Here is a 26782-nt window from a genome sequence, read left to right as displayed (position 1 = left end):
CAGTACATTCCAGAAAACTGCCAGTGTGACTTGGGTGTGTTTACGGAAAATGTAGTTTGGCCTCTCTGGCTTTCCGTACAGAGGTGGAGTAGTCACGTGATCAAAGATTGTGATTGCGGAGTTCCTGGAACAGACAAAACAAATGACAGCTGACCACCGGACGGGGCTACCTCCGCCTGTCACTCGGCTCGACGTGTTGAAATCTTGTTTTGATAATGTGAACAACAATGTGGAGACCTCAAGGTCGCTGGTGAACAGATTATAGAGGAGTAAGACAGCGTAACGAGCTAGTAGCTACGCGTTAGCTTAGCTTAGCCTTGGTAAAGCGTCTTCAGTTGTGTAGCTCGGTGGAGTTTAATCAACAAGGACTGGTTTTGTTTTCCAAAAATGTCCTCTCTGTCCACGCTAAGAGACATGCTAGGTGTTACCTTGCTGTCCTCCGACAGAGACTTTTCTCAACGGGCCATGCAAGAGTGTTTTGTTTACAATCCGTGACAAGTGTTTATCTTGACAGCACAGCCACCCACTAGCTGCTTATCAGAGGATAGACTTCGCTAGCTATTCCAGCTAATGGTTGCTGTTTGTGTGGATCCAGTGTACGTATGAGGAGTGCTCGTGGTCAGCTGGTCAGCCTCGTTTCCACCAGGTGACATCTTGATGAGCTGTATGTCAGTGTGATCTGAGCAGACACTAAAGATGGAGGCTGTAAGACCAAGGAAGACCAAGACAAAAACCAGTGGAAAATCTCAGGTGAATAAACAAATCCTTTATAGTCACTTCTTTTGAGGTTACAGGTGGACGGTCTGACAACAAGTACTGATCTTGAGGCAGTTATAAACACACTCCTTTTCGCAACTATGAGCTTTTTAGTGGCCAACTTAGTATTATGTATTGTATATTATAAATATGATACAATATATTATATATTGTAAGTGGGAACAAACTGGGAAACTTCACACAAAGGACCATGTCCAAAACCAAAAAATATCTATGTTTTCTCTTTAGTCATGAGGCCTTTGTCACATGGAAAACACTACGGCACAGGCTGAGCTGTTAACTATGAAAAATTGATTTTATCGCTTTGTTTGTTGTTTTGCGTTTCAGACGGTCAGGAAGCAGAAACAGGCAGAGGAAGACAAAAGAGCCACAGCTCCCTCAGCTGTCAGTGATGAGGCCTCCACCTCTGGCTTCACCGACATCCCCCTCAGCCTGCCGTATCAGGAGCCAGTGGAGGAGCAACGGGACCCTGTTCAGCCCCCTGAAACCACAGCACAGCCCTCTGATCTGTCCTCTGAGAAACAACAGACCTCTTCATCACAAACGTTACCCACATTAGTGCTACCTAAGACTTTAGAGTCGACATCACAGGTTACAGTGCATCTGACAGAGTCAAAAAAGGAGGAGGAAGAGGATAGTGGAGTGGCAGCTCAGGGGGCCGAGCTTAAATTTGCAGCACCGACTACTGAATTGGAAAAAGACACACAGTCATGGAATCAGCCTTGTGTTTCAACTCAGTTTCAGATCTCAAATGCTCCAAGTGCCCCCGCACTCTACCCTTCTCTCCCAACATTAGAAGAAGGCCCCATGATGCAGCTCTGTGAGGAGGCTGTGCAGAACAGAGAAAAGGGGCCTGCAGTGTTGGCACTTCCTGAGCAGGAATCTTCCCCTCCAAGTTTGCAGCCTGTGGAGTCTGTAGCTGACCTTTTCAGAAGCAAACTCTACCCAGAGTTACCCAAAACAGCTCCAGAAATTCAGGTAATCTCAGACGCATAACAATAACTTAGATAAGGAGTACAGTTGGATAAAGACTGAGTGGGTTTAAACACAGTATTTATTTCACACGAGTCAGTTTGTTTAAGACAGCATTTAAGAGTCTGTGCATAATAATTTGACTCTTGGTGTTTCTGAAAGATTTAGAATGTAATGGTGATGGCACAATAGCGTTTACAAGCCATCACAAGCAGATTAAGTATGTAATTGTTGTCTAGTTGCACATGACTTCACCATTTCAGGAGATTTTTCAATCTGTCTGCACATTCAGTCTGCAGTTTCACACAATATCAACAGAACAGCTAATAGTTTTATGGTTATTGCATTTAGACCTGTCACAATAATTTGTGACAGCCCTAAAGTTACCAATTTATTGAGGTGAACATAAATTATGGAGGATATGTCCATCTATCGTAAAATATTGCCCTTGAGTTTACATTTGTGCTTGTTTACATAAGAATATCGCCAAAAGTTTAGCCAACCTGATGCCAGAGTAAACAGCAGGGTTTTTCTTGCCATTATAAGACTTTGGCATAGTGCCTAAGCCAAAAGCATAAAGAGCATAAAGAAATCATGCTTAGCCATGCCATTTATTTGCATTTTAGTTATTGAGGATATTTTGACATTCTTTTAACTTTGCAGTTACAGTGTTTGAATATTCTTAACAAGTAAAAGTCCATTGCTCTTAGTCCACTTGCAGGATTATGCTATTATATTATCATTATGTCAGTGGCATAAAATGGTTCGAAAATGACAATAATATCATTCATTGCAGATATTTCTGGCATAATGTTTTATCCACCAAAAGTGCTTATCATATCTAGCCATATTGCATTGTGATGATATAAGTTGAATTTATGTTTTTAAAGTGACTGTGACTTGTTAGACTGTTCTGGTGTGATTTCATTTTTAAAAAAAAAAGAAAAAAGAAAAGAAAAAAATCATCATCCACCAACACTATATAAATATTAAAGTATTCATTCAAAATATTGTGATATTTGATTTGTCAATATTGCCCAGACCCAGATAATAACATAGTTATTAAGTGACTAAATTTATTGCATCCTCACATAAACACATGCCTTGACATGTGAAATAACCTCTGTCACTTCATGTTTTTCCTCTGTAGCCGTTCTCACTCGAGCAGCTGAGTGTGTGGGAGCCCGGCGGAGGTTTGCGAGCTTGGCTAGAGGGTGTTGAAGTGTGCGCGGCCCAGTTCTGTGCTCTGGCCCGTCAGGAGAACCATGAACTGACTGAACTGCTGCAGAACTACTGGCGCTGCCGCAGACAGCTGACCCAGTCACACACGCAGCTACATACACAGTCCTCTGACTGCAAGAGCACTCAGAATCGTCTCTGGAGCTTCAGAGATGAACAGCTCACACTTCAGGTGTGGTAGTTAAAACAGAAAGCAGAACTATCATGTGAAGAGAAGGATATAAACCAATGGTATTCTGCTGAAATGACACTGTAATGTTTCTTCCCTACAGGGTGTGTGTGCAGATCAGTCTAAGGTGTGTGGGTACCACCGCTTCCAGCAGGCAGAGTTCAGTCAGAGTGTGCTGGCTGAGCTGAGGAGACTGTTTGAAGCTCGCAGTGAGCTGCTTCATCAGAAAGTGGCGCTACATGCCTACACAGCTCTTCTGTCACGCCTCCAGGTGGAATCTTACTTGTATCGTCTGCTAAAAGGTGAAAGACTTGTAAATTCTACTTTAAGTGCCCGTTAAAACACGCCTCTGATGTTAAGTTCAAACCAGACAACAGCTTTGTGTTTGTTTTTGTTATCAGATTGTTCTGGCAGTCAAACGCAGCCTTGTTCTCTCCAGCCCTTGAAAGAGGCCGTCAGTGTCCTGTTTAGCTTCACTCGCAGAGTCTTGGATGACACACAGTTCCAGACAGACATCCATCACTGGCTGGAAAGATTGGTACACACACACAAACACTGAACCACTTTTCTCACTCCATGTGCCATTGGATGAGGTGTTTTGTTGTTGTGTTTCTCCTCATGGTTCTGGTCCACTCTCCAGGTGGCGGTCCTGCTGCATGTTGGAGGGTCAGGAGAGCATCTGTACCTGCTGTGCCATCTTTTGTGCTGTCCCGCGGGGGTTGGCAAGTGGGCTGCACCCTTCCTTCAGGTTAGTTAGGGACGGTTTTTCTTTGATTGTTGCAATGCCAGTGGTTGTACATACTGACTGGAGTTTTCTTGCCAATATCTGCCTCAGATCCAAGTTTGGGGAAACACCAGTGGAGTGCAGCACTTTATGCAAGCTCTGGCCATTCTAATGTCGCCTGCCAGGTAAATATCAGAGCCCTTCAGTAATCAGTCTTTCTCCCCCACTGACTATGTCTTTGGGTGGTCCAGGTCATCCTTTCAGGGTCTAACAATCTTACATCTCTAAGAAGTGTTTTCTTTGTTTTGACTCAGACACCGTGCAGAGTTTCTGGGACATCTGAAGCCATGTGAGAGCCAGAGCTCAGCAGCTTCTGGACCTGAGTCTGGCAACTGGACGCTAGTGGATGAAGGGGGAGAGGAGGTATGTGTAAGGAGCCAGTGACTGCATTTTGACAAAAGAAACAAAACACAGCAGAGTTCGAAAACAAAGAATAATCCTAAAAAATGGGGCTAAGTTCTTACGTTGGACAATTTCAGGGGTGTGTATGTATGGGATGATGATAATAAAAATTAAATTTGTCAGTAAAAATGAAACACAAATGATCAATCTATGTTTTTTCTACTCAGTTGCGTGGAAAAATAAGTTGACAACTTTATTAAGCAAGTATTATTTTTCTGGTAAAAACAGTACCTGTTTTTGTTTTCTATCTCTGTTTGTGATGTTGTTGTGTTAAAAAAGTGTCCAGTCTGTGTCTCTCAAGAAAAAGTGATATGTCTGAGGTTTGTGTCTGATGAATTTGTTCTGTTCTGTTGAGTCACGACAAGGCTGTTGTGAAAAAGGTGCCAAATGAGCACCTTTGGCTGTTTAAATATCAGTCTGCTGCCTTAAAACAACGTCGGCTGCCAGTACTAATGTGTTGTTGCTGTTTTGAGAGCCTCCAAGGAACATAATATTTTGCAAAATAGTAACATTTTAAGACACTGTGTATTTTTTAAACTTTCATAAGTGCCCCCACATTTGCTTCCTGCCTTAAAAAAATCAGTTGGCTTAAAGGAGCTCATTTTCAGGATCATGCTTGTATTTTGGGTTTCTACTAAAACATGTTTACGTTTACATTTAATGTATTAAGATTACCTCATTAATTGAAACTTTGGCCATGTGTAATATGAATATTTGAGATTGAAATATTGAATATATGATCAAAAATAAGGAACAACGTGATAGAACCCTTTTAATCCATCTATCCATTTTAATCCGCTTATCCAGAGTCAAGTCGCAAGGGCAGCAGGCTGAGCAAAGTACTCCAGATGTTCCTCTCCCAAGCAGTGCTTTCCAGCACCTGCTTGGGAATCCCTCCAGCAAAGGTGCCTGTGGCTCTGCTCCAGCTCCCTCCAGTTGTCTGAGCTCCTCACCCTATCTCTAAGACTGAGCCCAGCCACCCTGCGGAGGAAGCTGATTTTGGCCACTTGCATCTGCAATCTCATTCTTTCCGTCACTATCCAAAGCTCATGAGTGAGAATAGGAAAATAGATGGACCGGTAAATCAAGAGCTTCGCTTTAGAGCCCATCTCCCTCAGCACCCCAACAGTCCGGCTGCTGTGTCTGCATCACTGCTGACACAGCATTAAACCACCTGTCCATTTCACGCTCCATTTTACCCTGACTTGTGAACAAGAACCTGAGATACCTGAACTCCTTTGCTTGGGCCAGTAACTCTCTCCCAACCCAGAGGGAGCAACCCACCAAGACAGAGAAGCAGAGAACTATGGCCTCAGACTTGGAGGTACTGACTCTCATCCTGACAGCATCATACTTGGCTGAACAGCCCCGATGCATGCTGGAGGTCATGTTGTGAGAAAGCCAACAGAACCACGACATCTGCCAAGAGCAGAGGTGGATTTCTGAGGTCCCCAAATTGGACACTCTCCTCCCTCTGGCTGTGCCTTGAGAGTAAAACCTAATTAACTGATCAAAAAGGAGCTAGAGGGCCTTGCCCAGATCAGGGACCCATTTAAACAAGTGTAAAATAGAGACTGTCATGATTTATTTTCTTTAAACACTGCATTATTTGGTCACTTACCTTCTAACTGCATTGCCCTCTCTTCTGTGTTTAGGATGAGGACCCAGACAGCAGCTGGTTGTTGCTCTGTGAGGAGGATCTGATCTCCCTGCTGACCCAGTTCCCATTCCAGCAGCTCTATTCACACATGCTGGGGATGAGCAAGCAGGGTAAAGGAGTGTATCTGTCCTTCTGTCTGTTGGTTTGTATCACTCATGAACTGAATGAGCTGACACACCACTGTCCTTCCAGGTGTGTATGAACCCCAGGCCTGTTCCAGTCAGAAGATGATGCGTGTTTTTGCTTTTGCCTCCTCGCTCATTGAAATTCTTGCTCTTGGACTACAAACCTACAACAGGGCACGATACAGACAGCTAGTTAAACGAATAGGACACATCATACGGTCAGTGCACCAGCAATATACAGTAGAATTATACATATATGCAGTATGTAACATCAAATATGCAAAATGTTGTCTTTTCTCTTTTACCTCAGAATGACAGTGTGTTATGTCAGCGATCACTGGGCCCAGTATGTGAGTGTAACTGGTGCTGATGGATCTCATGGACACTCTCTGTCTTTGGACAAACTGCAGCTGGAATATGACAATCTCTTCCTCAGAGCTGTTTTACATGTACTCAGGAACAAAAGGTGAGGAACTGGCCTCAAGTTTTTATCACCTGGATTTTTTATTTTATTTTATGGGCTTCACACTTATTTTTTTGTGGTCCTCTCTTACAGGTTGGGCATTTGGCTGTTTATGTCCGAGATGCCGTATGGGACTCTGTCCAGCTCTATGCTGTGGAGGGTACTTTATGCTATGCAGTGTGCAGAAACAGCAGGACTGGAGACACTTGGCGCTTCTAGTGACACACGCTCATGCATTCAGGCTCTTAGAGGTACCAGTATACATTCTTAACCTGCACAGAATATCAACTTTTAAATCCTACAAAAGTCTTGAAATGTCTTAAATTCAAATTTATAAATGTTAGGCCTTAAATGTCATAAAATAGTCTTAGATTTGAATCTGTGAGGTTTAAAGTGCCACAGACATGTCTGTAGACACCCTGATATCTATTTCACAAGTATTTTAAAACCAGGTTCTTAAACATGGGTTGTGTTCTTCTTCTCAGTCTGATGTTGACATTTTCCGCCATCATATTTTATTTAATGTGTCTGTTACAGACCCAGAGCACCAGGAGAGGTTTGAGCACTGGCTGTGCGAAGTGAACAGCTCTGACGGCATCTCCCTCCTCACCGCACTGGCACACATGGCCACACCGACTCAGCACTCTGACCCCGCATTCATCACAACCATAACTCTGCTCATGTATCAGGTATGACAAAGAGATACAGAGAGAAAATACCAGAAGAGACCTGTGTAAAACAAAGAAGCAGAATAATGTTGATGTATTACTTAAATATTATACATAGACTACATGAATTAGGACACCGTGTATTTAATGTAGAGTACCCAAGGTAATCAATATGAAAATATTAAGGTAGCATAAAGAAAACATAAAGTTTGAAGGATATAACACTGGTTAAAGATTTATCACTCTGGACCCTCGGTTGAAAAACATATAGTACCTGTCTTGTTTTCTTGACATCTCTTTTATTGTTTTCACTCCAGGTGTCTTATGTGAGTGTGTCTACCAGAGAAACTTACTCTAAAGTTGGGAGGGAGTTGCTGGCTGCCATAGCAACAGCCCATCCCTACGTTATCTCTGTGCTCCTGGAGAGACTGAGAGAGACCATCCAAACTGTGGGAATGGTTGGTATTGTTATTGTACTGAGACTTAAAGGTCCACTGTGTAGGATTTAGGGGCATCTATTGTTAGAAATTGTTATATAATATTCAAAACTATGTTTTCATCAGTGTATAATCACCTGAAATAAAGAATCATTGCATTTAAATTTCCTTAGAATGAGCCGTTTAGATCTACATATGGAGCAGGTCCTTTTCCAAGGAGTCAGCCTTGTTGTAGCCCAGGTGGGACAAACCAAACGCTGCCTCTAGATCAGGCTGTTTGCATCTTTGCGTCAGCCACCATAGTTCTCCTACACGTCTGGCACATAGGAAGAGTATTAGTTCTGCAACCTCAACACTAGCTGCTACTAAATCCTACACACTGGACCTTGAAGTGCATGTAGTTGAGAACATTCAGAGGAAAAAATATCTAATTTGACACTCAGCTCGAACTCATGAGTTTTTGTTTTGTCTGTGTGTTTTGGTAGGTGGCTTTGTACTTGTGCAAAGAGCTGCCTCTGAGTCTGTGGCAGCCACGTCCAGAGGAGATATGTGTGATCGGAGCCTGGTTGCTTCAGCATCCTCTGTCTGCTGTGGAGAACCGGCTGGCGTGCGTCATACTGGAGGGTCTCAACTGGGGTTACACACAGGTAGTCACTGATTCATAAAAAATGGCATGCCCAGATATCATGCCCTGATAGTGAGTTTGAAGTTAATCCTGTTTCCTCTTGCAGGACGGCTCCTTGGCCTTGCGTTCATCTCTCCACAGTGAAGTGGCTCTTCTGGTGGCTGAAGCCTATCAGAAGTACCTTACTGACAAACCATACAGTGGCCTCATATCAGAGGGAATCAAACAGGTGACACAGCCACTCTCTGCTCACAGACGCTCAGTGTAAACTGCCACGTGTTGTTTTCTCATCTTTCTCTCTCTTTCATCTTCCCTTCAGGTGTCTTACCTTGCCAGTGTCCTTCGTTTGGGGGTATCGCCTGAAGCGTCTTTTAGTCAGTGGGCATGGCAACTGTTACTAAGGCTGAAGCTCCATGGCAATTCACAGAACCCTAAAGGAGCCTGGTCGGTCCCTGCTTTGGCGTCCAACCCACCTCCAGAGCTTACACACAGTCCCAGCATGCACTCTGTTATCAGGGCTATAAAAGCAGGCATTCCTATTGGATGCTACCTGTCCATCGCCATGACAGCAGTTGGACATAGGTTTGTACCAGTGACTGTATAAAAAAATGGATGATGCGTCTTCATTTCCTTCCCCTTACAAAAATGAAGCCAAAATATCTCAAATACAGCAGCTGCCATCTTGACACACCCAGCTGTCATTCATGACGTCAAACCCCTTTTTATACCGTCAATTAACTAATTAAAAACAAACGTAAAAAAGGCAAAGACTTGGACAAGTATCAGCACGATAAAAACTATTTTGGGAAAAGTTTATTTGCATGTACTTTGTACTGATCTTTTAGTTTGGCCCGTGCCCCAACCACCAACATGGAGGAGGCAGAGTTTATGACCTATACTGCAGCTAGCCACTAGGGGGTGATCAAGAGGTTTTGGCTTCACTTCTGGGGAGCCGTCATGTCATCCATCTTTATATTCAGTCTATCGTTTGTACTCACTCACACAATGCCTCATGCGTGTGGTTCATTCATACACATAATTAGAATTGAATCTCCTGTGGATTTTCTTTTTTTCCTTTCCAGTCTGGAACACTTTTGTACCGATGGAGTTGGATTGTTGAAGAGTCTCATTCAATCTCGCCACCTGAGAGCTGCTGTGCATCTACTTGACAACATCCTACCCCCAACCTACCCTCTCAGCTTCTACCTGCTCAACAACGCTCAGTGAGAAAGATGCAAGCTTCACCAACAGCCCATAAAAGATATCTATTGCAGCAGCTATTGTATCTCCAATACTTAAATGTACTTTTGCCTCTATTGTCATCTCTCTGTTTATGTCAGGTTTGTAAGCTGTATCCAGTTGTTCCTACAGTATGACAGTGTGTGTCCTCAAGGTGTGACACAGCAAGTCACTCACCGAGTCGCGCCACTCCTCACAGGAACCACCTATGGAGACAATGTCCGACTGCTTAACAGTGTCATTCAGGTTCGTCACAACAAGCTTTAATGGTAAAGATGTCTTACAGATCTTCAGATCTTCTATAATGGTTTTGAAAAAGATGGAAAATTACCATAAATATTTTTAGGTTTGGAATGAATGTAGAAACAGACTACACTGTATTTACTCTGTGTTTGTATGCAAGTGTCAGTAATATCATGAGCCAGTAGTCAGGAGGAAAATCATTGAAATTTTACTCGGAAAAATTGCTGGTATCTTGTACACAAAATAAACTGCATGAGGCTTATTTGCACCTTTGATATAGGTTTTAATCTCTCAACATTTCCCGAAGATTTGGTAAAAATACAAAAAAGATGGCTCAAATTGTTCAGCAAAAGCATTTTTCGAAATTAGTGTAAGTTGTTTTAACCCCTACATCTCTTCAAACAAAAGAGGACATGAACAAATGTGTTTTAATCTTCCAGAGTCATGTGATAGAGAGCTCACAGCCCGGTCGTGTTGGTGCTGCAGCAGTGCTGGAGTTTTGGGTGGGGATTTTGACTCAGCAGAACATGTGGTATCGGGACAAGACAGTCCTGTTCCTCATGGATCAGATCTGCTGTGCAGCATTCACACGCCATCAGGAGGAATGTGTGCAGAAACTTCTGTACCAGCAGCATAAGGTATTAATCAGTTGTGTTGGAGGTTTGCATTATTTAGGGACTCTTTGTGTCTCACAGGTGCAGATACTGAATTTAGCACTGCAAACTGCCTTCGGCAATATTAGAAAGATAAATATTATATTAACATTAAGGTTTCATACATTGCCATAGAAGCAAGAGGCTGGTGGTGAGGGATGTTGAACAATTGCCTTTAATCCATTAAGCTTTGATGTTTACTGTTGTGCAGGCAGCATCTGGTTCATTCACGCTTTGATAAAACTGATCTGGTATCATTTATATTCCAAAATTATAAACAAGCATGCCAACTGTGAGTCACCAGTAAAATGCCTCATTAGAAAACTTCAGCGACCACTGACTGAATAAGGCTGAACAGGCTCAGCGACACCAACAATAGCTGAAAATTTTCCTGTTTTCATACCTCATGCAGAATGCCTTGGGTTACCATGGAGATCGGGGTCTGCTCTCCTCTCTGGTTGGCTGGATCGCTGGAAATGCCACGCCCTCATTCATAGAGGGCCAGTCCCTGAGTGCGGAGGTAAGGGTCCCTTCTGCATCGACAGTACGTGCAAGTACTCTTGATCACATTAGTAAAGTTCCCAGTCCTGACAGGTGTTGTCTGTGTGTTTGTAGGTTTGGTTCGCCTGGCTGGTGCTGAATATGGAGGGTGTGTTTGAGGAAGACTCTCAGCTGAGACGCTGTGTTGAACATGAGCTCCTGTCAGAGCCCAACATTTCCCCAGAACAAGCCTTAAAGGTATTCCGATACACACCCAAAAATATATTTATTTGTTACAGTGGAAATATCAGCATTATTGTTATTTATAGCAAGTGTTCAGTATCACTTGGCACAGAGAATTAACAAGACGATACCCAATACAGGACACAGTCAGTGGAGGAGAGAATGTTGCACAACTTTCCTCTGTATGACATTTGACTAAACATAAACAGAGTGTTTGCAAGGTCAAAGGGCAGTGACAGGGTTGGGAGTATTTTGCAGTGTAAGGCCTCATTAGGGAAAATATCCTAACTGCTTGTCCTATCTTAACTTAAGGTCTAAAGGTGGGAAAATCCTGTCTTCCTATGACTCATTGCTGTGTCTACCTCAGATCTCTCACCTTGTCTTAATTTAAGGCATCTTCACTGTAACTGCAAGTCTGATTCCTTAATCGGCACTCGTCCGCAATAGAACTAAGGGGGGTGCTCAAAAAGCCTTGAATGGAGAGTTAAGTTTAGTTTAGTTTAGCTTATTTGCACATGCATCTATAGAAAATACAGGAAAAAATAAATTAAGAGTTCAAACATTGTGCAGGAGAGGTTAGAAGCCAAAAATGGCTGATGAAGACACCTCCCCTATTAAATAACAACCATCCTACATAAAATGAAAAAGAGAAAAGTGAAGATTGCATAATTAAACAAGAGTTCCTGACTAAGAAGTAAAACAAAATTGTTAGAGATGCCCAATTTACAAAAACAACAACCTAATTACAAATGAATCAATTAAGTGTTAAAATCTTTGCAAACTAGAGTCATTTTCAGATGTTTTTTAATAACAATAATGTAGATGATGATTGTAGAGATGGAAGTAGGAATGAAAAGTTTTGGAGGTTTTTTTTTTTTTTGCATTTTTTTAATTTCTAAGTAGTGAGTGCTATAACTAAATTAAAATTGGCTAAATCAATATATTGAAAGACTGAACTGGGTATTAAAAAATAGTGGCGGCTCTCTCATCCCATAATGGTGTTGGTTTAGAAAGCCCCTGCACGTGGATTTGTCCAGACCTAACAACAGTGCTGCTGCTTTTTTTTCCAGATATTTTGAATTTAGAACAGGGTCTTTGACATCCTAATATAAGATTCCTCATTTAGGGAATCCCTAAGTTAGGGCTGTTCTGTGATGAATAAATTCCTGTCCAAAGAAAAGATGGGATTTTCTCCTAAAAGCAGTGAGGAAACCTGTTTCTATAATAGCGGGGGGAAAAAACGAAATGTCATAAGCTGAGATAAGATAGGATTTCAGACTTAGGAAGTGTCTGTGATGAGGCCCCAGATGTAGTGCTGATTCATAATCCTGAATGCTGTATGAAGATATGGTTAACAGTGTGTTTGTGTCTGAGCCAGAAGGCGCAGCAGAGGCTGAAGCTGCCCGTAGCACCATCTCTGCAGCGGCTGCAGGTGTACCGCTGGGCATGTCAGGCTTTAGCCACACCCCCTGACCACCCCCTCCTTCCCTTGGTCTGGCAGAAGTTCCTACAGCTCTACCTCAGACAGCCAGGACCGGAGTATGGGTACGGTGCACACACGCAGTAGTATCTTTAGCTCAAGACACCAAGAATTAGACCAAACCCAAGTGAAGGTACCATGTCTTTTTCTGTATGTGTCGTCCACCAGGCTGGCTGCAGGTGGATGTATTGGTCGAAGGTTCTTCCAGGCCTCTTCTCAGGCCGCTTTACTCAGAGACTTGAGACAGAGACTACAGGAGGTCTCAGATTTCCACCATGCTGCCAGCCAGGCCCTCAGGGTGCCCCCACCACACACACCTTCATCAGACAGCCAAGGCGACGAAAGCCCTGACAATCCCCGTCCCCCTTACCTCACTTCACCTCAGCTACACACAGAGCTGGTCAGGTAGGTGCACTCAAGTACATTCCTTCCTGTTGTTCGGCAGGTAGTAGTAGCCATTAGAGCAATTACAGGCTCTCAGATCTCAGCTAATTGGTTGCCTACAGGTTGTTTGGTGTATTTGCCGTATGGCTGGATGATGAGACTCTGCAGAAGCAGGAAGTATACCTTCCCTCTCTTCCTCCGGAGTATGAACCACACAGACTGGCACAGGTGATGCAGCGGCAGCAGGTGGGTTTGGCGTAATATGTGTTTACATTTATGAATGAAAATCATGTTGTACAAGAGGTTAGTTAAATCTTATTGTGGAGTCTTGCATCATTACATTTGTATGTGTGTTGTCATGTTTTGTTGTAGGAACTGTGGCTGGAGTTTATTGACCAGGAGCGTCTGCAGTATGATGAGAGAGAGGTTCTCTCTCTGTGGGAAAAGGTTCAGAGTGAGCCAATCTTCTTACAGGCCCAAAACCCCGGCTTCACTGACTACACCAGCCTCAACAATGGTACAGAGCCAAAATTTGATTTGCTTTTTATCACTCCCAAACAGAAGTCTAAACAAACTCAGCTATGCTGCTGGAGGCAATGTGCAGAAATCGTGGTCGATCATGCTCATGTTTTTTGGTCTTGTCCTTTTATCAGACTTACTGGAGGGAAGTAGAAACAGTCATCTGGGTTTTAGTATCTCATTCACATCCCTCTATCTCGGACATATGCCTGACAGGCCAAGTAAAGACGGAGTCTACTTCTTAAAGACCTTGCTGTTAGCAAGTAAAAATGTCATCATTAAATACTGGCTCCAGGAATACTGCCCCTCTGCAGGCCTCTATGTCAATAGTGTTAAACATCTACATCTTCTAGAGCAGGGGTGTCAAACATATGGCCCAGGGGCCAGAACCAGCCCACCAAAGGGCACAATCCGGCCCACTGGATGACTTTGCACACCTCATACTGATGCACTTGTGAAGGCTAAGAGGTGTTAGGTTTTAACAGTGAGTAGATACTTCATGTAGCCTCATAGGCTTTTCTGCCCTGACCAGAATACAGCTCTCTAAATTATCAGTGAATACTTACTGTAGTCATTTTTAAAGATACTGAACATTGTGCAAAATATGGTCAACCAGCAGCTTCAGTACAAAAGAATCTGTACCAAACTTCTATCTTAAAACAATATGGGTGGCACCCTGCTGCTGAGGCACTGACAAAACTTCTGTAAACAGTTTGTAAGGCAGGGGATGACTTAACGTGCTTCTTCAACAGCTTCTACTTTAGTGGGAAATTATGAAAGAGATGCCCATGTAATCAAAATGAGTAGCAGACTGACTGAGGATATCATGGGCTGTTCATCATCTGTTTTGTAAATGAATGAAGGTTTTCAGAATCTTTACACTAAAAAAGGGAAACATTTGAAGGGGTCGTTATTTATAGGTTATTATGTAATGGTTGTGCTGATCACCCACTGGAGAGTGGAGATCAAACTGGACTGTATGTGGCCCCTGAACTAAAATGAGTATGACACCCCTGGACTACTCCATACAACTCCAAAAAATCTGTGGAAAAATTGTGTGTTTATTTAACCAATGAGACAGATTTTTCATGATTATCGTACATACCAAGCACATTATTTTATTTTAGATTAGGTAAATTTGCATTGATGTACTGATCATCCCATCATTACACATTTGTTTGTTTTTTTTTAATTGTTGTTGTTTTTTGCTTTTCATGTACTGTCCTTGAAATGTGAAAAATGTTGGGACATAAAAAGTATAAAACAAACAAAAAGAAATGGTACAGTGCCAAAATTGACAGTCTAGATCCAAAATATTATGAAAACCTCTGCAGACATGCAGTGGTAAATGTAAAAGTGAACAAACATAATGTCTGATAATGAGTTTTGTTGGTAGTTACTAGTTTTGATGTTGTGCTTTGTGTACGTGCAGCAAGGGAGCGTATCCTGTCCAACCTGCAGAAGCATCCAGTTCCCCGTCCAGCTCCAGAGCTGCAGCAGCAGAAGCCTCCAGTAGCTGAAGTCCCCACCACCTGCCTCACTGACTCTAAAGCTGCTGCTGAACTGCTGCGGCAGGACCTCAGCATCCTGCAGGACCAGGCCAGGTACAAACATTACGACATTTCCACATCAACAGTGCGGGGTTTGCACAAGGTGTTTGAAATGCTAGAGTTGTGAGGGGGAAAATTCAAATAGCGGAATACTAGAGTGAAGTAAAAATAAACTATGATGTGTGGGACATTGCCCGTCCTGTGCGTCAAGTAACCCTTCACTGAATAGATCACATTTATTTGTATTAAATCAAAAATTAGTTTTGAAAATAAACTATTTTCTTCAAGAAAATGAAAAAATAGTGCTTGAAGAAGTACTTAAGGGTCCTTAAATATCATTTTGTAATTTATGTATGAACCCTTTTACAGAGTGCAAACATACATACGAAGAAATGTGCTGAATAGTTCAGACTCAAACACCACACATCAGACCAAAAATCACAAAGCTAAGCACTAATTATGAAATATTTGTTCACCTTGGTGTCAGGATTGCAGTGGCACGTGAAGCCCAGCAGGTGGCGATGGAGCAGGAGCTGCTGGAGAGCCTTCCTCTGCTGTATAAGAACACACCGGAGCAGGTCACCATGACCCTGGAGTGTAAAGGAAAGGGCGGGCAGCCGTGTCAGGGACCTGCAAACATCAGTGTCACAGTACGACCACTAAAACCACACAGTGGCAGCAGTTTAGTACATTTTATCGTTTCTTATCTGTGAAATATTTATGTGTTTGTGTGTGGTCTCTGTCACTGCATAGTGTGAGCGGGTCCAGAGACAAGAGGCAGTGCAGACACAGATAACGTCACTGCGCAGGGACGTCAAGAAGCTTCAAGCCGACGCCATGGCTCCTCCACCTCAAGGCCTGGCCCAGGCTGCTGTCCACACTGAGAACTTTATCACGTCAGTATTAACGTTTTGTTCTACTGAGAGGAAAAAAAAAAAGCAAGAACATCATCACAATAAATATGAGTTTGGTAATAAACAGACATCTGTTGTAACTAATGCATTTTAATGTGCTCAGGGCTTTGGTGAATATGTATAAGGGACAGAAGTCACCTGCCGTGCAGCATGTTGGCGTGTCAGCCTTCTACCAGGTGGTCTCCTTTGTGTGTGAAGACACACTGCGACATCCCCCAACACGCCAGTACCTCTCCTCCTGTGTGGAGATACTGGGACAGGTACGCGTACATATACACACACACACACACACACACATAGCAGTACAAGGCCTATTTCAAGCATTGTCTAGCTTTAAAGTAGCATGCCCTAATAGGCTAAAGGAGCAAATATGCATTAGTAGGATTTGTGAAAGGATTCACCCCCAAAATGACTCACCTTTACTCACCTCATGACCACCAATTGATTAAAAAGAGCAGGTTAGCTCTCTCATTACACTCTCTGTAAATGAGTAAGATTTGCTTGAATTGACTGGCATTGTACTTGTGTTTTATGTCCAGGTGTTTATCCAGGGCAATCCAGAGGAATGTAGTCGTGTTCTGAAGACAATCCTGGAGCAGAGGCGTCTCTGCCCACTCATTTCACCTTTCTTCACCCCCAATTCAGCACCCAATCAGCTCGTCTTTCTCTACCAAGACGTGGTGACATCTTTACACCTTGACAGCGCCGATGTCATCTTCATGCTACTCACAAAGGTTGGCGTAGACACAAATGCAACCCAGTGAGGGAATATGATGTCTATCTAAAGCCGTTATAGTAACCCACCTTTGTCTCTCCCCCTGTAGTTTGACTTGTCCCAGTGGCTGAACGAAGCCCACCCTGTGTTTTCGGAGAGGACCCGTTTGCTGGAGTTGGTCCACGGAGCTCTCTGTGTCTGCGGCAGAGACCCTGAGCCTGAACTTCTCACGCCTTTTCACCTTTTCACTAAACACTGGACCTGGCTTTTACGCCACCATTTCCCTGATCATTACAGTGACTGTCTGCGTCTGCTTATGACCAGTAAGTGTGTGTGTCTGTGTGTGTGTGTGTCTTTGTGTAAAGACTGCCCAACTAAATCTGATGATTCATATCATTATTAACTCATTAAGCCACAACGTGAATCATCATTTACTCAAACCATTAGAAACTATTTTTCAATCTCCTCCTTGAATAATTGCCTATAGAACATCACATAATGAAAGGTTAGACCACATTAGACTGCACAATAGTACAGAATGAAAATCAACTATCAAAGACTTGCATGAACAGCAGGGTTTTTTTCCTGTTATATTACACATTGCCTGGAAATGCACTTAAAAGCAAATGCTGTTTTAGTCCTGCTGTTGCTCATTCAAGTGATTCATCAAAACACATTCATCCTTCTGAAAGAATGCCTCCTACTCATCTTCCCACCAACAAAAGATAAAATTAATTAATTTAAGAAAATTAAAGTTAGCTGAATCATTCCATCAAGCTGAAAATCCGTCTCCAGAAGTGTGTGTCTAGTTGAGGGTTTTATCAAGACAGAATTTAAGTCCCCATGAGATAAAATGATTGCAAATGAAGGCACAGATTTGAAATCAGATATCAGACGAAGAATTTTTGATTCAGATGTTTGATTGTCTCCAACAATCAAAGCATTTCCTAACCTCACCAGGCTCCTCAGACCAGTTGCTGAGTCCAGAGTGCTGGAAGGTCACTCTGCGAGTGCTGGGCTGCTTACCTCCGTCCCGCAATACCAAGAGCAAAGCGGAACAAACGCTCAGTGCCACTGATGTCTCCGGCCGTGCTGTCGGACCCCCGGCTTCTCCCTACAGATCCCCCATCAGCCTCTCCCCTCAGCAGGTAACTCATGTTGGTGTTGCTGTTCACAGATTCTTACAAAGTATCATTCTATCTGTCTCATTAAAGAGGAACTATTATACTCATTTTCAGAGTCATACTTGTACTACTTCTACATATGTTTACCTCATTATTAAAGACTCATTGTAACACTACAAAATGCAAAATACAAGCCTAATAGGTTGAATTGAATGATGCCTAACATTCATTGCTAATCCAGCCACGCTGCGTGATTTCATTGCTTTCCAAAAGGTGGATGAGACAGTTGAGTGGCTGAGTGATTACTTCCTGCGGAGTCGCCTCAATAAGCCAGACCTTCGCAGTTTCGGCCTCTACTCAGCCTGGACTCCCTACATCGGTGATGTTGTTTCCTTCTGGGACCACTTGATTGGCTGTCTAATCAGCATGCACCTCAGCAGCTGTACCAGAGAGTCAGTGGGCAGCGGCAAGATAATGAAAGGTAACTGCTAAATGTCAGCACATGTTGAGGACAGTAATACTTGAGATCATAAATACACTTCAACAGATTTAGTGTTATCAATGTCAAATGTGTCTTGCACTCTCACAGCTCTGCAGGACCTTCACAGCAAGATTGTGAAGTTATTTAAGCCGTGGATCTTTCCTCTGGACACTGATGATGGCGGGTAAGCATGGCACACCCTCAGATCTCGTGCAGATGGTGGGTTAGATGTTGTCAGAGAGGCAGATGTGACACAGATGTGAGCACAGACAGAGCCAAATCCAGAGAGGGCTACAGACCAAAAATATTAACATTCCACAGGTTTTTACAGATGTAATCTTTGCCTCTTTGTGAGCAGATAGCAGATGATTATGTTGTCGTCGCAGTCGTTAGCTTAGTGAACGAGCAGTGTTTTGTTTTGTTTTTTTTAAAGGGGATCTTTTATGCTCATTTTCAGGTTCATACTTGTGTTTTGGGTCTCTATTAAAACATGTTTACATACTATAATGTTTAAAAAAAATCCTCATACTGTCTGTGCTGGAACACCTGTATTAATCCTCTGTCTGAGACACTCCATTTTAGTGCCCATCTCTTTAAGTCCCTTACGGAAAAAGAACAGTCTTCTCTAATTGGTCAGCATTTCCTAATCTTCCATATCCTGGCGTCTCTGCAGCCGGGAGAATGATTGCAGTGAAGAATGGCGGCACTTTCTACAGCTTCTAAACCTAAATCTTCATTTCTGGACATGTTCCAACACAATTACAATCTAAAATTAGGAACACTTAACAACATTGCCAACCAGAATTACTTCTTTCCTTGGCATTAGCTTGTAGCTACATGTACCAGTGTAGGCTAAATAATGTAAACTCTTGCAGTAGCGTGCCTGGAGCAGCTGACCATATAAAGAAATCTGTCACAAGCTGACATCAGCTTGTCTTGAAGCAGAAAGAAAATATCAAAAAGAGTATTTAGAACAGACTGAAGCTCAGAGGGATTACTTTTCCATACATTTACCTCATTATTTAAATTTTTGGCCATGTTTAATACGGACATTCAACATGGATACACTATATGTATGACAGAAAATAAGGAAAAGCATATTAGGTCCCCTTTAAATCTCTGAAGATTGCTATACACATCACAAAATAAACCACAAACACAACGCTGCTCAGAGAGAAAAGACCACATTAGATGTTTACTTCTGAGTTTTAAGTCACAATAAAATCTCTCGTGTGGCCTGAGATGTGTAGTGATTCTCCGGGTCGATGCAAAGAGAGCGGTTTAGTGCTTTCCAGGGTAAGGCAAATGAAAAACAAAGAGGATGTCAATATCTATGTCTCTGTGTCTCTGTGTCTCAGTAACCTGAAGTGTTACCCCTGGCTGGAGACAGACGCGAGTGCGGCAGGATGTCTGGTTGGCCTGTACGCTCAACTCACCGACACACTGCATCACAAGTTCAGAGGTGGGTTCCTAGCAGTCCTGTGTTCACACATGCATGAGTGTGTACTGTTAAACTTTCTGTGTGTGTGTGTGTGTGTGTGTGTGTGTTGCAGATCGCTTGGTCCCTGGCCAGAGAGGCGCATTGTGGCTGTGTATGATGCAGTACTGTCAGAGCTGCACCTCTCCCCGTACACCCGAGTACCTTCTGTACCTGTACCACACACACCTCCGCAGCCTGCCCTGGAGACACCTTCACCCCGACACTCAGATAATGGAGCAGCTCTTCAATGTGAGACACTCTGCCCTCCGATTCTTAACCTCCGACCGCAGACACTGCACACTGATCTAGACATGCATAACACAGGGGAGCCTGTTTATTATAGAAGTCAGTCCTTGGCCTTGAGTTCCTATTATTAGTCTGACTTCTCTGTTCCTGGAATCAAGCTCCTGTCTTTCAAGACTCTCTCGAGGCTGCTATAAACAAGCTGCACAGATAAATAAGTCATCTTAATTAACAGAGATACATTACAACAGATTTATAATTAGGATATTCTTAATACTTTCAAGATAAGTGGATTATAAATTTAGCAATGAATGTGCATCTTACTTAAGTAGGAGTCAAACATATAGTCAGATATCATACATGTTTTGAGTACAGTCGGTTGAGACCCAGGATATTTGTTGTGTTTGTAGTTCTGTGTTTTGACGGAGAGGATTTCTGTTAATTTTCTCTCCTTTCTGTGTCTGCAGGTGGAGAGAGGAAGCCCCAAGAGCTGCTTTCTTTTTCTAGGAGAAGTGTTGTGTGAAGTCAACTGGCTCAGCGTCCTGAGTGACCACTTACAAACACCCCCCACCTCAACAACATATCCGACTCTACCAGACACTCAGAAGGAGTCACACACCATGTTAGTTTATCTATTATACATGCTAGTTTTTCTGGCAAAGGAGGATCAAATCCTGAGTCAACAGGTGAGTCCAGAATATTTTAGTTTCTCATGAAGGCCAGACTTTCTGTTCCTTCTTCATTTATTCTGTTTTTGTTTGTTTTTTTCATCCTCCACCTCCAGGACTCCCCTCTACTTAGTCTTTTGGTCCAATCCACCTCTCTGCCCTGGCACCAACTGGACCTGTCCTCATACCAGGGCATTCTGGGATATGTCAGCACCCACTACCCTCCCTCCCTGCTGCTCAGTACTGATTCTGCACCTCAGCTGCTGCTGAAATCACTGCGTAGCGCTGCTGGTCTCCACCCCCGCCCTAATGAAGCTCCACACATGGTGAGACAATATAGACATGTTTGTTTTACAGGTCAAATCCCAAGTTTAGTAAAGCCAAGGGACAGTTCACCCCAAAATCTAAAATACATATTTTTCCTCTTATCAGTTGTGCTGTTTATCAGCCTAGATTGATTTTGATCGGTTTGAATTGCCGAGTGTTGGAGATATCAGCTGTAGAGATGTCTGCCTTCTCACAGCAACTCACACCTAAACAATCTAGACTGATAAACAGCACTACAAAAGGAAAAATATGTGGTTTTGATTTTGGGGTGAACTGTCCCTTTAAGTTCTAAATTGAGTTCTAGCTGCAGTACATTCAAGTGGGTTTCATCTCCCAAATTTAAGCTCTGTTCGTTGTAGGTGGCAGCCGAGTCAAGGGTTAAAACCCGTAAATGTATAAAGAAAATACTCACTTATAATGTACATGCAGTATATTGGACATTTTTAAACTGGTCAATCAATAATTCATAAGTGCATGAATAAATGAATGAAAACTAATGCTAAGATTTCTTGTGAGTCAACTTCTTGGTTGAATGGAGATACTAGTCACAGTATAACTCTCATTGAATAACTGTATGATGCAGAGGAGTCCTAAGGTTGAAGAATATAAGAATTAATGCGCTTCCTATATCTGCAACTACTCTGCCCCGGGCAGATACATCCTGTGTAAAAGTGGGAGGCTTGGAACATCCATATTAAATTTAGACTTAAAGAATTCAGTTTCCTTTGCCAGCTCTGTATCACCAAATTACATAAATGTAACACTTGAATCCTTACAGTTGCTGTTGACGTAGAGCAGCAGAAGGCAGTTTCATACACCACTTGATAATGCTCCAAAGTAGATGGATTTTGGCAAAATATACTTCCAGGCTTTACTGTACACAGAAACACTCTAAGATCCAGAAATGTATTCTCGCTTTAATTTTATCAACTCCACTCCTAAAACATGCTGCCAAACATTTGTACTACTTATTACACCAGAAATTATATGCATGAAAATATGTGGAAATTAGATGCGTACTAACTGAAACTAACTGCAGATATCTGAAATTAATTAAGGCATTTACCTTTGGTAAGGTTGACATATTTTACCTCAAGAGTCAGATTTCATCTTTCTTTTTCACTTTAAAAAGTCTTTCTGGATAAGATAAACTGCATATAAAGCAGTAATAATTAATAAATGATGTAATGCTTAAATATTATTTGAAAGAATCCAAATAATGCCTGCATTTTACCTTGATTTTAACTGCTTTATGGGACAGGAGCTCTTAGTTTGGGGACACATACTTATATAATGTGTACGATGTATTCAAAATGACAAAGTGATGCATATATTCATGTATCTATTTCTGTAGAGCATTAATCCAAACAAAAAAAATTTGTGTCACTTTCTATGTGTCAGGAGGAGACGCTGAAAGCTGGAGCGTATGTGTGCTGGTGTGTGCAGTCTTTGGTGACCCTGGAACAAGGGGGCAGCATCAGCCTCAGCAGCCTAGAGGCTCAGCTGGAGTCACTGCTGGAGAGCGTCGTCACATTCAACCCACCAGGTGAGTCGTCCTCACCGCCTTCCTCGACAACATAATCAACCATTAGTAATAAATTCTTTCATCACCCCAATCTCACCACTTCCTCCTTTTCTCCTCTACAGAGACGGGGCCGGAGCAGAGGCACATGGCATTCTGCGGTCTGTTCAGTGATGCTCTGGCTTTGCTGAATGGAGTTGGTGTCTCAACAGGCGAGGCACTTGCTGCTCATGTCATTACCTGGCTGGACAGGAAGGGGAGAGGCTTCCCTATTCTGCCTCTTCTCACGGCTTGCTCCCGCTGTCTTGCATCGGTACGGCACATGACACGGATCATGGAGGCGTGCATCACAGCATACTTCAACCATGGTAATGAAAGCAACAGTTTGGGAGTTTTTTTGTTTTAAATTACTAAGGATTGAAACTTCTTTTTTGAGAAAGCTTGTTCAGTTTACCGCTCACTGTTATAGTGAGAGGGAAGTGCTTAGTAATAATAATATAATAATAATAATAAACATTATTTCTACAGTACCTTTCATACAAGAAATTTAGCACTAAAGTGCCTCACAGTAAGGCAATTACCTGCACTGAGTGCTTCACATAAAAATAGATGGAATGGACATAAAACAGGCCAACAAGGCAATTCAGTGTGAAGGGCTAAACCAAAACATAAGACAAAAATAGACATAGAAGCATTAAGCGTTCTTCTCTTGTAGATACCTCTAACCTGTGCACATGCAACCACGCACATGTTAGTGTGCTGTACATAAACTTACATAAGACTGTCTTACATAAGATGGACATTCGAAGGAGCTGTATGCAGCATTCAGAGCATTAGTATAGCAGTATATCACTACTTGCTTTGTAAAGACATGGTGGAGTAATGGTGTCCTCAGCAGAGAATGAAGTCACACTACCTCTGTGTATGTTGTAATCCGAGCCTCTCTGTTTATTTGTTGTGGTAGCTGGTCTGGCTGCACGCGGATGTTAGTGCATTTGAGTCCCTCTGTGTGTATCCTACTGGCTAGCTAATCTCCACCACTCTGCTCATACGGGAGTTACCACGGATTACGGCATCCCAACCCCTGACGTTGTCACAGAAGCGTCGGGCTCACCCTCCAGTCTGTTGCCATTGTCAGCACTGTTCACACTGTTAGCACTGTTAGCTGCTAGCACCAGATCAGCCATGTTGAGAGCCGTGTGCAGGCAATCCCAGCTAAGACTCTGGATCATAGATATCCTCTCGATGTTACATGCAGCTCTTTAAAGTCCACAGTTTTTGTTTGATTCATTTACTGCCAGTCCTCTCCTTATGTGTAAGTTGACCAATTTTCCCAAAAAGTTAGTCTAGTCCTTTAAATTTCTCCCTGTAGTAAGGATAGTTTAATGTGATGTCAAGGATTCACATTTGTTTTTCCACTGCGTGTGTTTCAGCTGAGGAGGAGTCCGTAGGTTGGGGTCCTGTGTTGGCAGCGCTGCAAGTGCCTGAGCTCACAGTGGATGACTTCCTGTCTGAGAGCCAATCAGGAGGCAGCTTCCTGACGCTCTATGCCTTCATCCTGCAGCGCCTCAACTCAGAACGCACAGCAGCTGAGGAGAGGAGGACTCTGGCTCTAATTAACACATGGACCAGTCAGGTCTTTCCCAGGTTTGACCCCTCGTTCTCTCATTTGGTTGCTTGTTAGTGGCTTTTAAAAGTCAATGTAGCACGTCAGCATGTGTGCTTTTGTGTATCCAGTGGTCCAGGTGATGAAGCCAAGCTGTTTCTTTGGTGGCACAAAACACTGAGTCTGTCAGCGGAGCAGCTGAAGCTGCAGGCAGGTCAGACAGAGGTGACAGGGGTCATCATGGGTCTGCTGAGGTTACAAACCAGGTTGGCTCAGCTGGGAGAAGAAAGACTGAACTCTGGGCTTTTAGGAGCTATCGGCCTGGGTAGGAGGTCTCCTGTTTCTAATAGGTAAGCTCATATGTATTTTATTAAGTAATGAAAACACTTAGAGGAACCGGATAGGGGAAAATATGAGCTCATCATTGTTGATAAACCACCTGTCAATGCATGCCCACTGTACATCCAGGTTCAGGGTGGTAGTACGCAGTCTGGCAGCGTTCCTGTCAATCCAGGTGACATCAGAGACCGAGCTTCGTCTCCAACCCACCAGTGACTTGCAGCTCTCTGCGAAAGCACAGCAAGTATGCAACAAAACTGCAAGTATGTTGTTTTTATTTTCTAGTCTGCAATTATCTCCTAAAAATAACTTGAGTTTCTCGTCTTCTCTGTGGATGCAGACGTTGGGGGTGTTGGAGGCCATGCCCAGCAATAAGCAGTACGCGGAGTTAGAGGACTCTGTGAATAAAGCTGTCCAGTTCATCCGTTACCCAGGACACTGTCTGAGAGATGGACCCCGGCTGCTGGCCCTGCTAGCCAACCTCCTATACCCTGACCTCAGATACCTGCACATTATCCGTTAGCCATGGCTGAACCTGACACTCATGCTGGAGATCCGAGAGGACGCAAATACACTGACAGCAAACCTCTGTTCTGCACAGAGAAAATCTTACTGGAGCACAAAGTTTTCTAGTAATGACACTGGTACTGAATTGCTGTTGCTGTTATATCAGCAGGAGCTACGTATCTCATCAGAGAGGACTTTGTGGGACAGACGCTGACTGTTCATCAGAGCTCGCTGTGCATTTGTGAAAAATACTTTTTGACTGCTAATGTTCAATGAGGAGTCATAAACCCAGTCAGAAGCATAAGAAATGTTATGTGCTAACCTCTAATCTTTAACTTGCACTTTGCTTTCTTCTCTCATGTTTATGCCTTGTTGCTTTTTATATAACTTGCCTGTTGGTTTTCACCACAACCTGTTCTATTCTTGATTTGAGAGGAAGTTGCACGTATTTATTTAAGCAGAAGTCATGAATCAACGCTGGGCTTTAGGTGCAAATTTCGCACCTGCATGTGGAATCTAACAGAAAAAAGTTGAAGGGTCCATGGATTATTTGAAGGAAGCTGAAGGACAGATCTAATAGGGCCTATAAGTTTAGTAGCACCTTCTTAGAATGGGGTGGGGGACATACCAGGAAAGCTGGGCAGCAGGGTTTGATGGCTGGTACAACTCCCTAAAGTCAGCTGTTAATGCTAGCATCTAATCAGAAGCTACAATCTGAAATCAATCCTAGATGCTGTGCACATGCAGATGAAGACAGTGACTGCCTGTATGAAGTGACCATGTCAAGTAACAGAACATTTGCCAGTATTATGTTTATGTCCAGCCAAAAGTGCTTTCCTTGTTTCTGCCAAAGACATGTTATTTTTATTTGCTCAGCTACTTAAAACCTTCTTAACCATGAACTCCGGTTGTTTTTGTCTGTCTCTGTTGGGTACAAAAACTGCAGACTGAATGTGCACATGCAGTACAAGATACACAGAGTACCACTCACAATGTCCCACACCACTTGGCTTCCTTATAAAGTAGCGAGTGCACTCAAGCTACTGATGCTGTTGGTATTTCAAAGAGAGCAGGGCTGTTAAGTTGTTGAAGCTGGTGTATAACAGGATTTATATTCAAAAACGTGTTGGTTCACGTAAGGACAAAGGCAGATTATGATTCAGATTTATCAGACCTCCACACTGTACTGTACATCCAAGGCCGTTTTCACATTTTAATCACCCTAGCCGGCTCACCACTTCTGTTGCTCTGTGCCATCTTAATAATAATCGTGCTGCACTTCTGCAGCCTGAAGCTCACCTTATTGCCTGTGTTATGTGGTGACTGTTAATGTCAAAAGCATTTCTTTTATATGAGTCAGTGATCAGGAATGGGTCTGTGGGGCTGCTGGAGGAGGGAGCTGCACAAAGGAGACAGGACTATGTTCAATAAAGGGAACTGAATGTCTCACAGCTTGTATTTACCAATTCAACTCTGTGATCGGGGACCATATGTAGTACATGAAGCCTCTGAGAGCAGGAAGACTGATGTTTACTCCCTGGACAGGTCACGTGGAGGGACGCATAACTGCTTAATAAATCAAGCTGTGAAGAACAAGTGAGAGAGACAAAGAGACCCAGACAGCAATACTTGTCCAACCTCTACAACAAAACTGGCCTGTAATCTGCATTCTCCATGCATAGCGCTGCAGATGGTCAAACTGAAATTAAAGCTTCCTTGTCTAAGAAGCCTGTTATGACAAGTG

At 42.9% G+C, this 26782-nt stretch overlaps 1 protein-coding gene across 1 annotated transcript; it reads left to right on the top strand.

Annotated features, from left to right (window-relative positions):
- The first annotated feature begins 113 nt into the window (after positions 1-113).
- On the top strand, positions 114-26782 carry epg5 (ectopic P-granules autophagy protein 5 homolog (C. elegans)). Its single transcript, XM_033619466.2, has 45 exons — positions 114-750; positions 1105-1755; positions 2900-3160; positions 3261-3459; positions 3559-3695; positions 3798-3905; positions 3993-4066; positions 4196-4304; positions 5999-6113; positions 6196-6346; positions 6439-6594; positions 6685-6842; positions 7129-7280; positions 7577-7717; positions 8182-8343; positions 8428-8550; positions 8641-8903; positions 9404-9544; positions 9662-9806; positions 10244-10441; positions 10869-10976; positions 11072-11194; positions 12558-12724; positions 12828-13064; positions 13166-13289; positions 13416-13560; positions 14995-15166; positions 15600-15762; positions 15866-16008; positions 16130-16286; positions 16566-16760; positions 16851-17064; positions 17702-17889; positions 18139-18346; positions 18455-18530; positions 19705-19808; positions 19900-20075; positions 20537-20755; positions 20854-21063; positions 22466-22610; positions 22712-22954; positions 24020-24233; positions 24324-24542; positions 24661-24775; positions 24872-26782. The coding sequence occupies exons 1-45, from the start codon at positions 697-699 to the stop codon at positions 25052-25054; spliced, it is 7746 nt and encodes a 2581-aa protein (XP_033475357.2). The 5' UTR covers positions 114-696; the 3' UTR covers positions 25055-26782.

Source organism: Epinephelus lanceolatus, chromosome 9 (genome assembly GCF_041903045.1).
Source record: "Epinephelus lanceolatus isolate andai-2023 chromosome 9, ASM4190304v1, whole genome shotgun sequence".
Classification (NCBI taxonomy): Eukaryota; Metazoa; Chordata; class Actinopteri; order Perciformes; family Serranidae; genus Epinephelus; species Epinephelus lanceolatus.
The sequence above is the reverse complement of the archived record's forward strand: the minus strand, read 5'-3'. Positions and strand labels throughout refer to the sequence as shown.

Bases quoted from the DNA above. Each gene is read 5' to 3' on its own strand.
- epg5 (XM_033619466.2), top strand. From the start codon at position 697: ATGGAGGCTGTAAGACCAAGGAAGACCAAGACAAAAACCAGTGGAAAA. The intron at 8,344-8,427 runs GTAGTCACTGAT...TTCCTCTTGCAG, and splicing joins TCAACTGGGGTTACACACAG to GACGGCTCCTTGGCCTTGCG. The intron at 13,561-14,994 runs GTACAGAGCCAA...GTGTACGTGCAG, and splicing joins CTACACCAGCCTCAACAATG to CAAGGGAGCGTATCCTGTCC.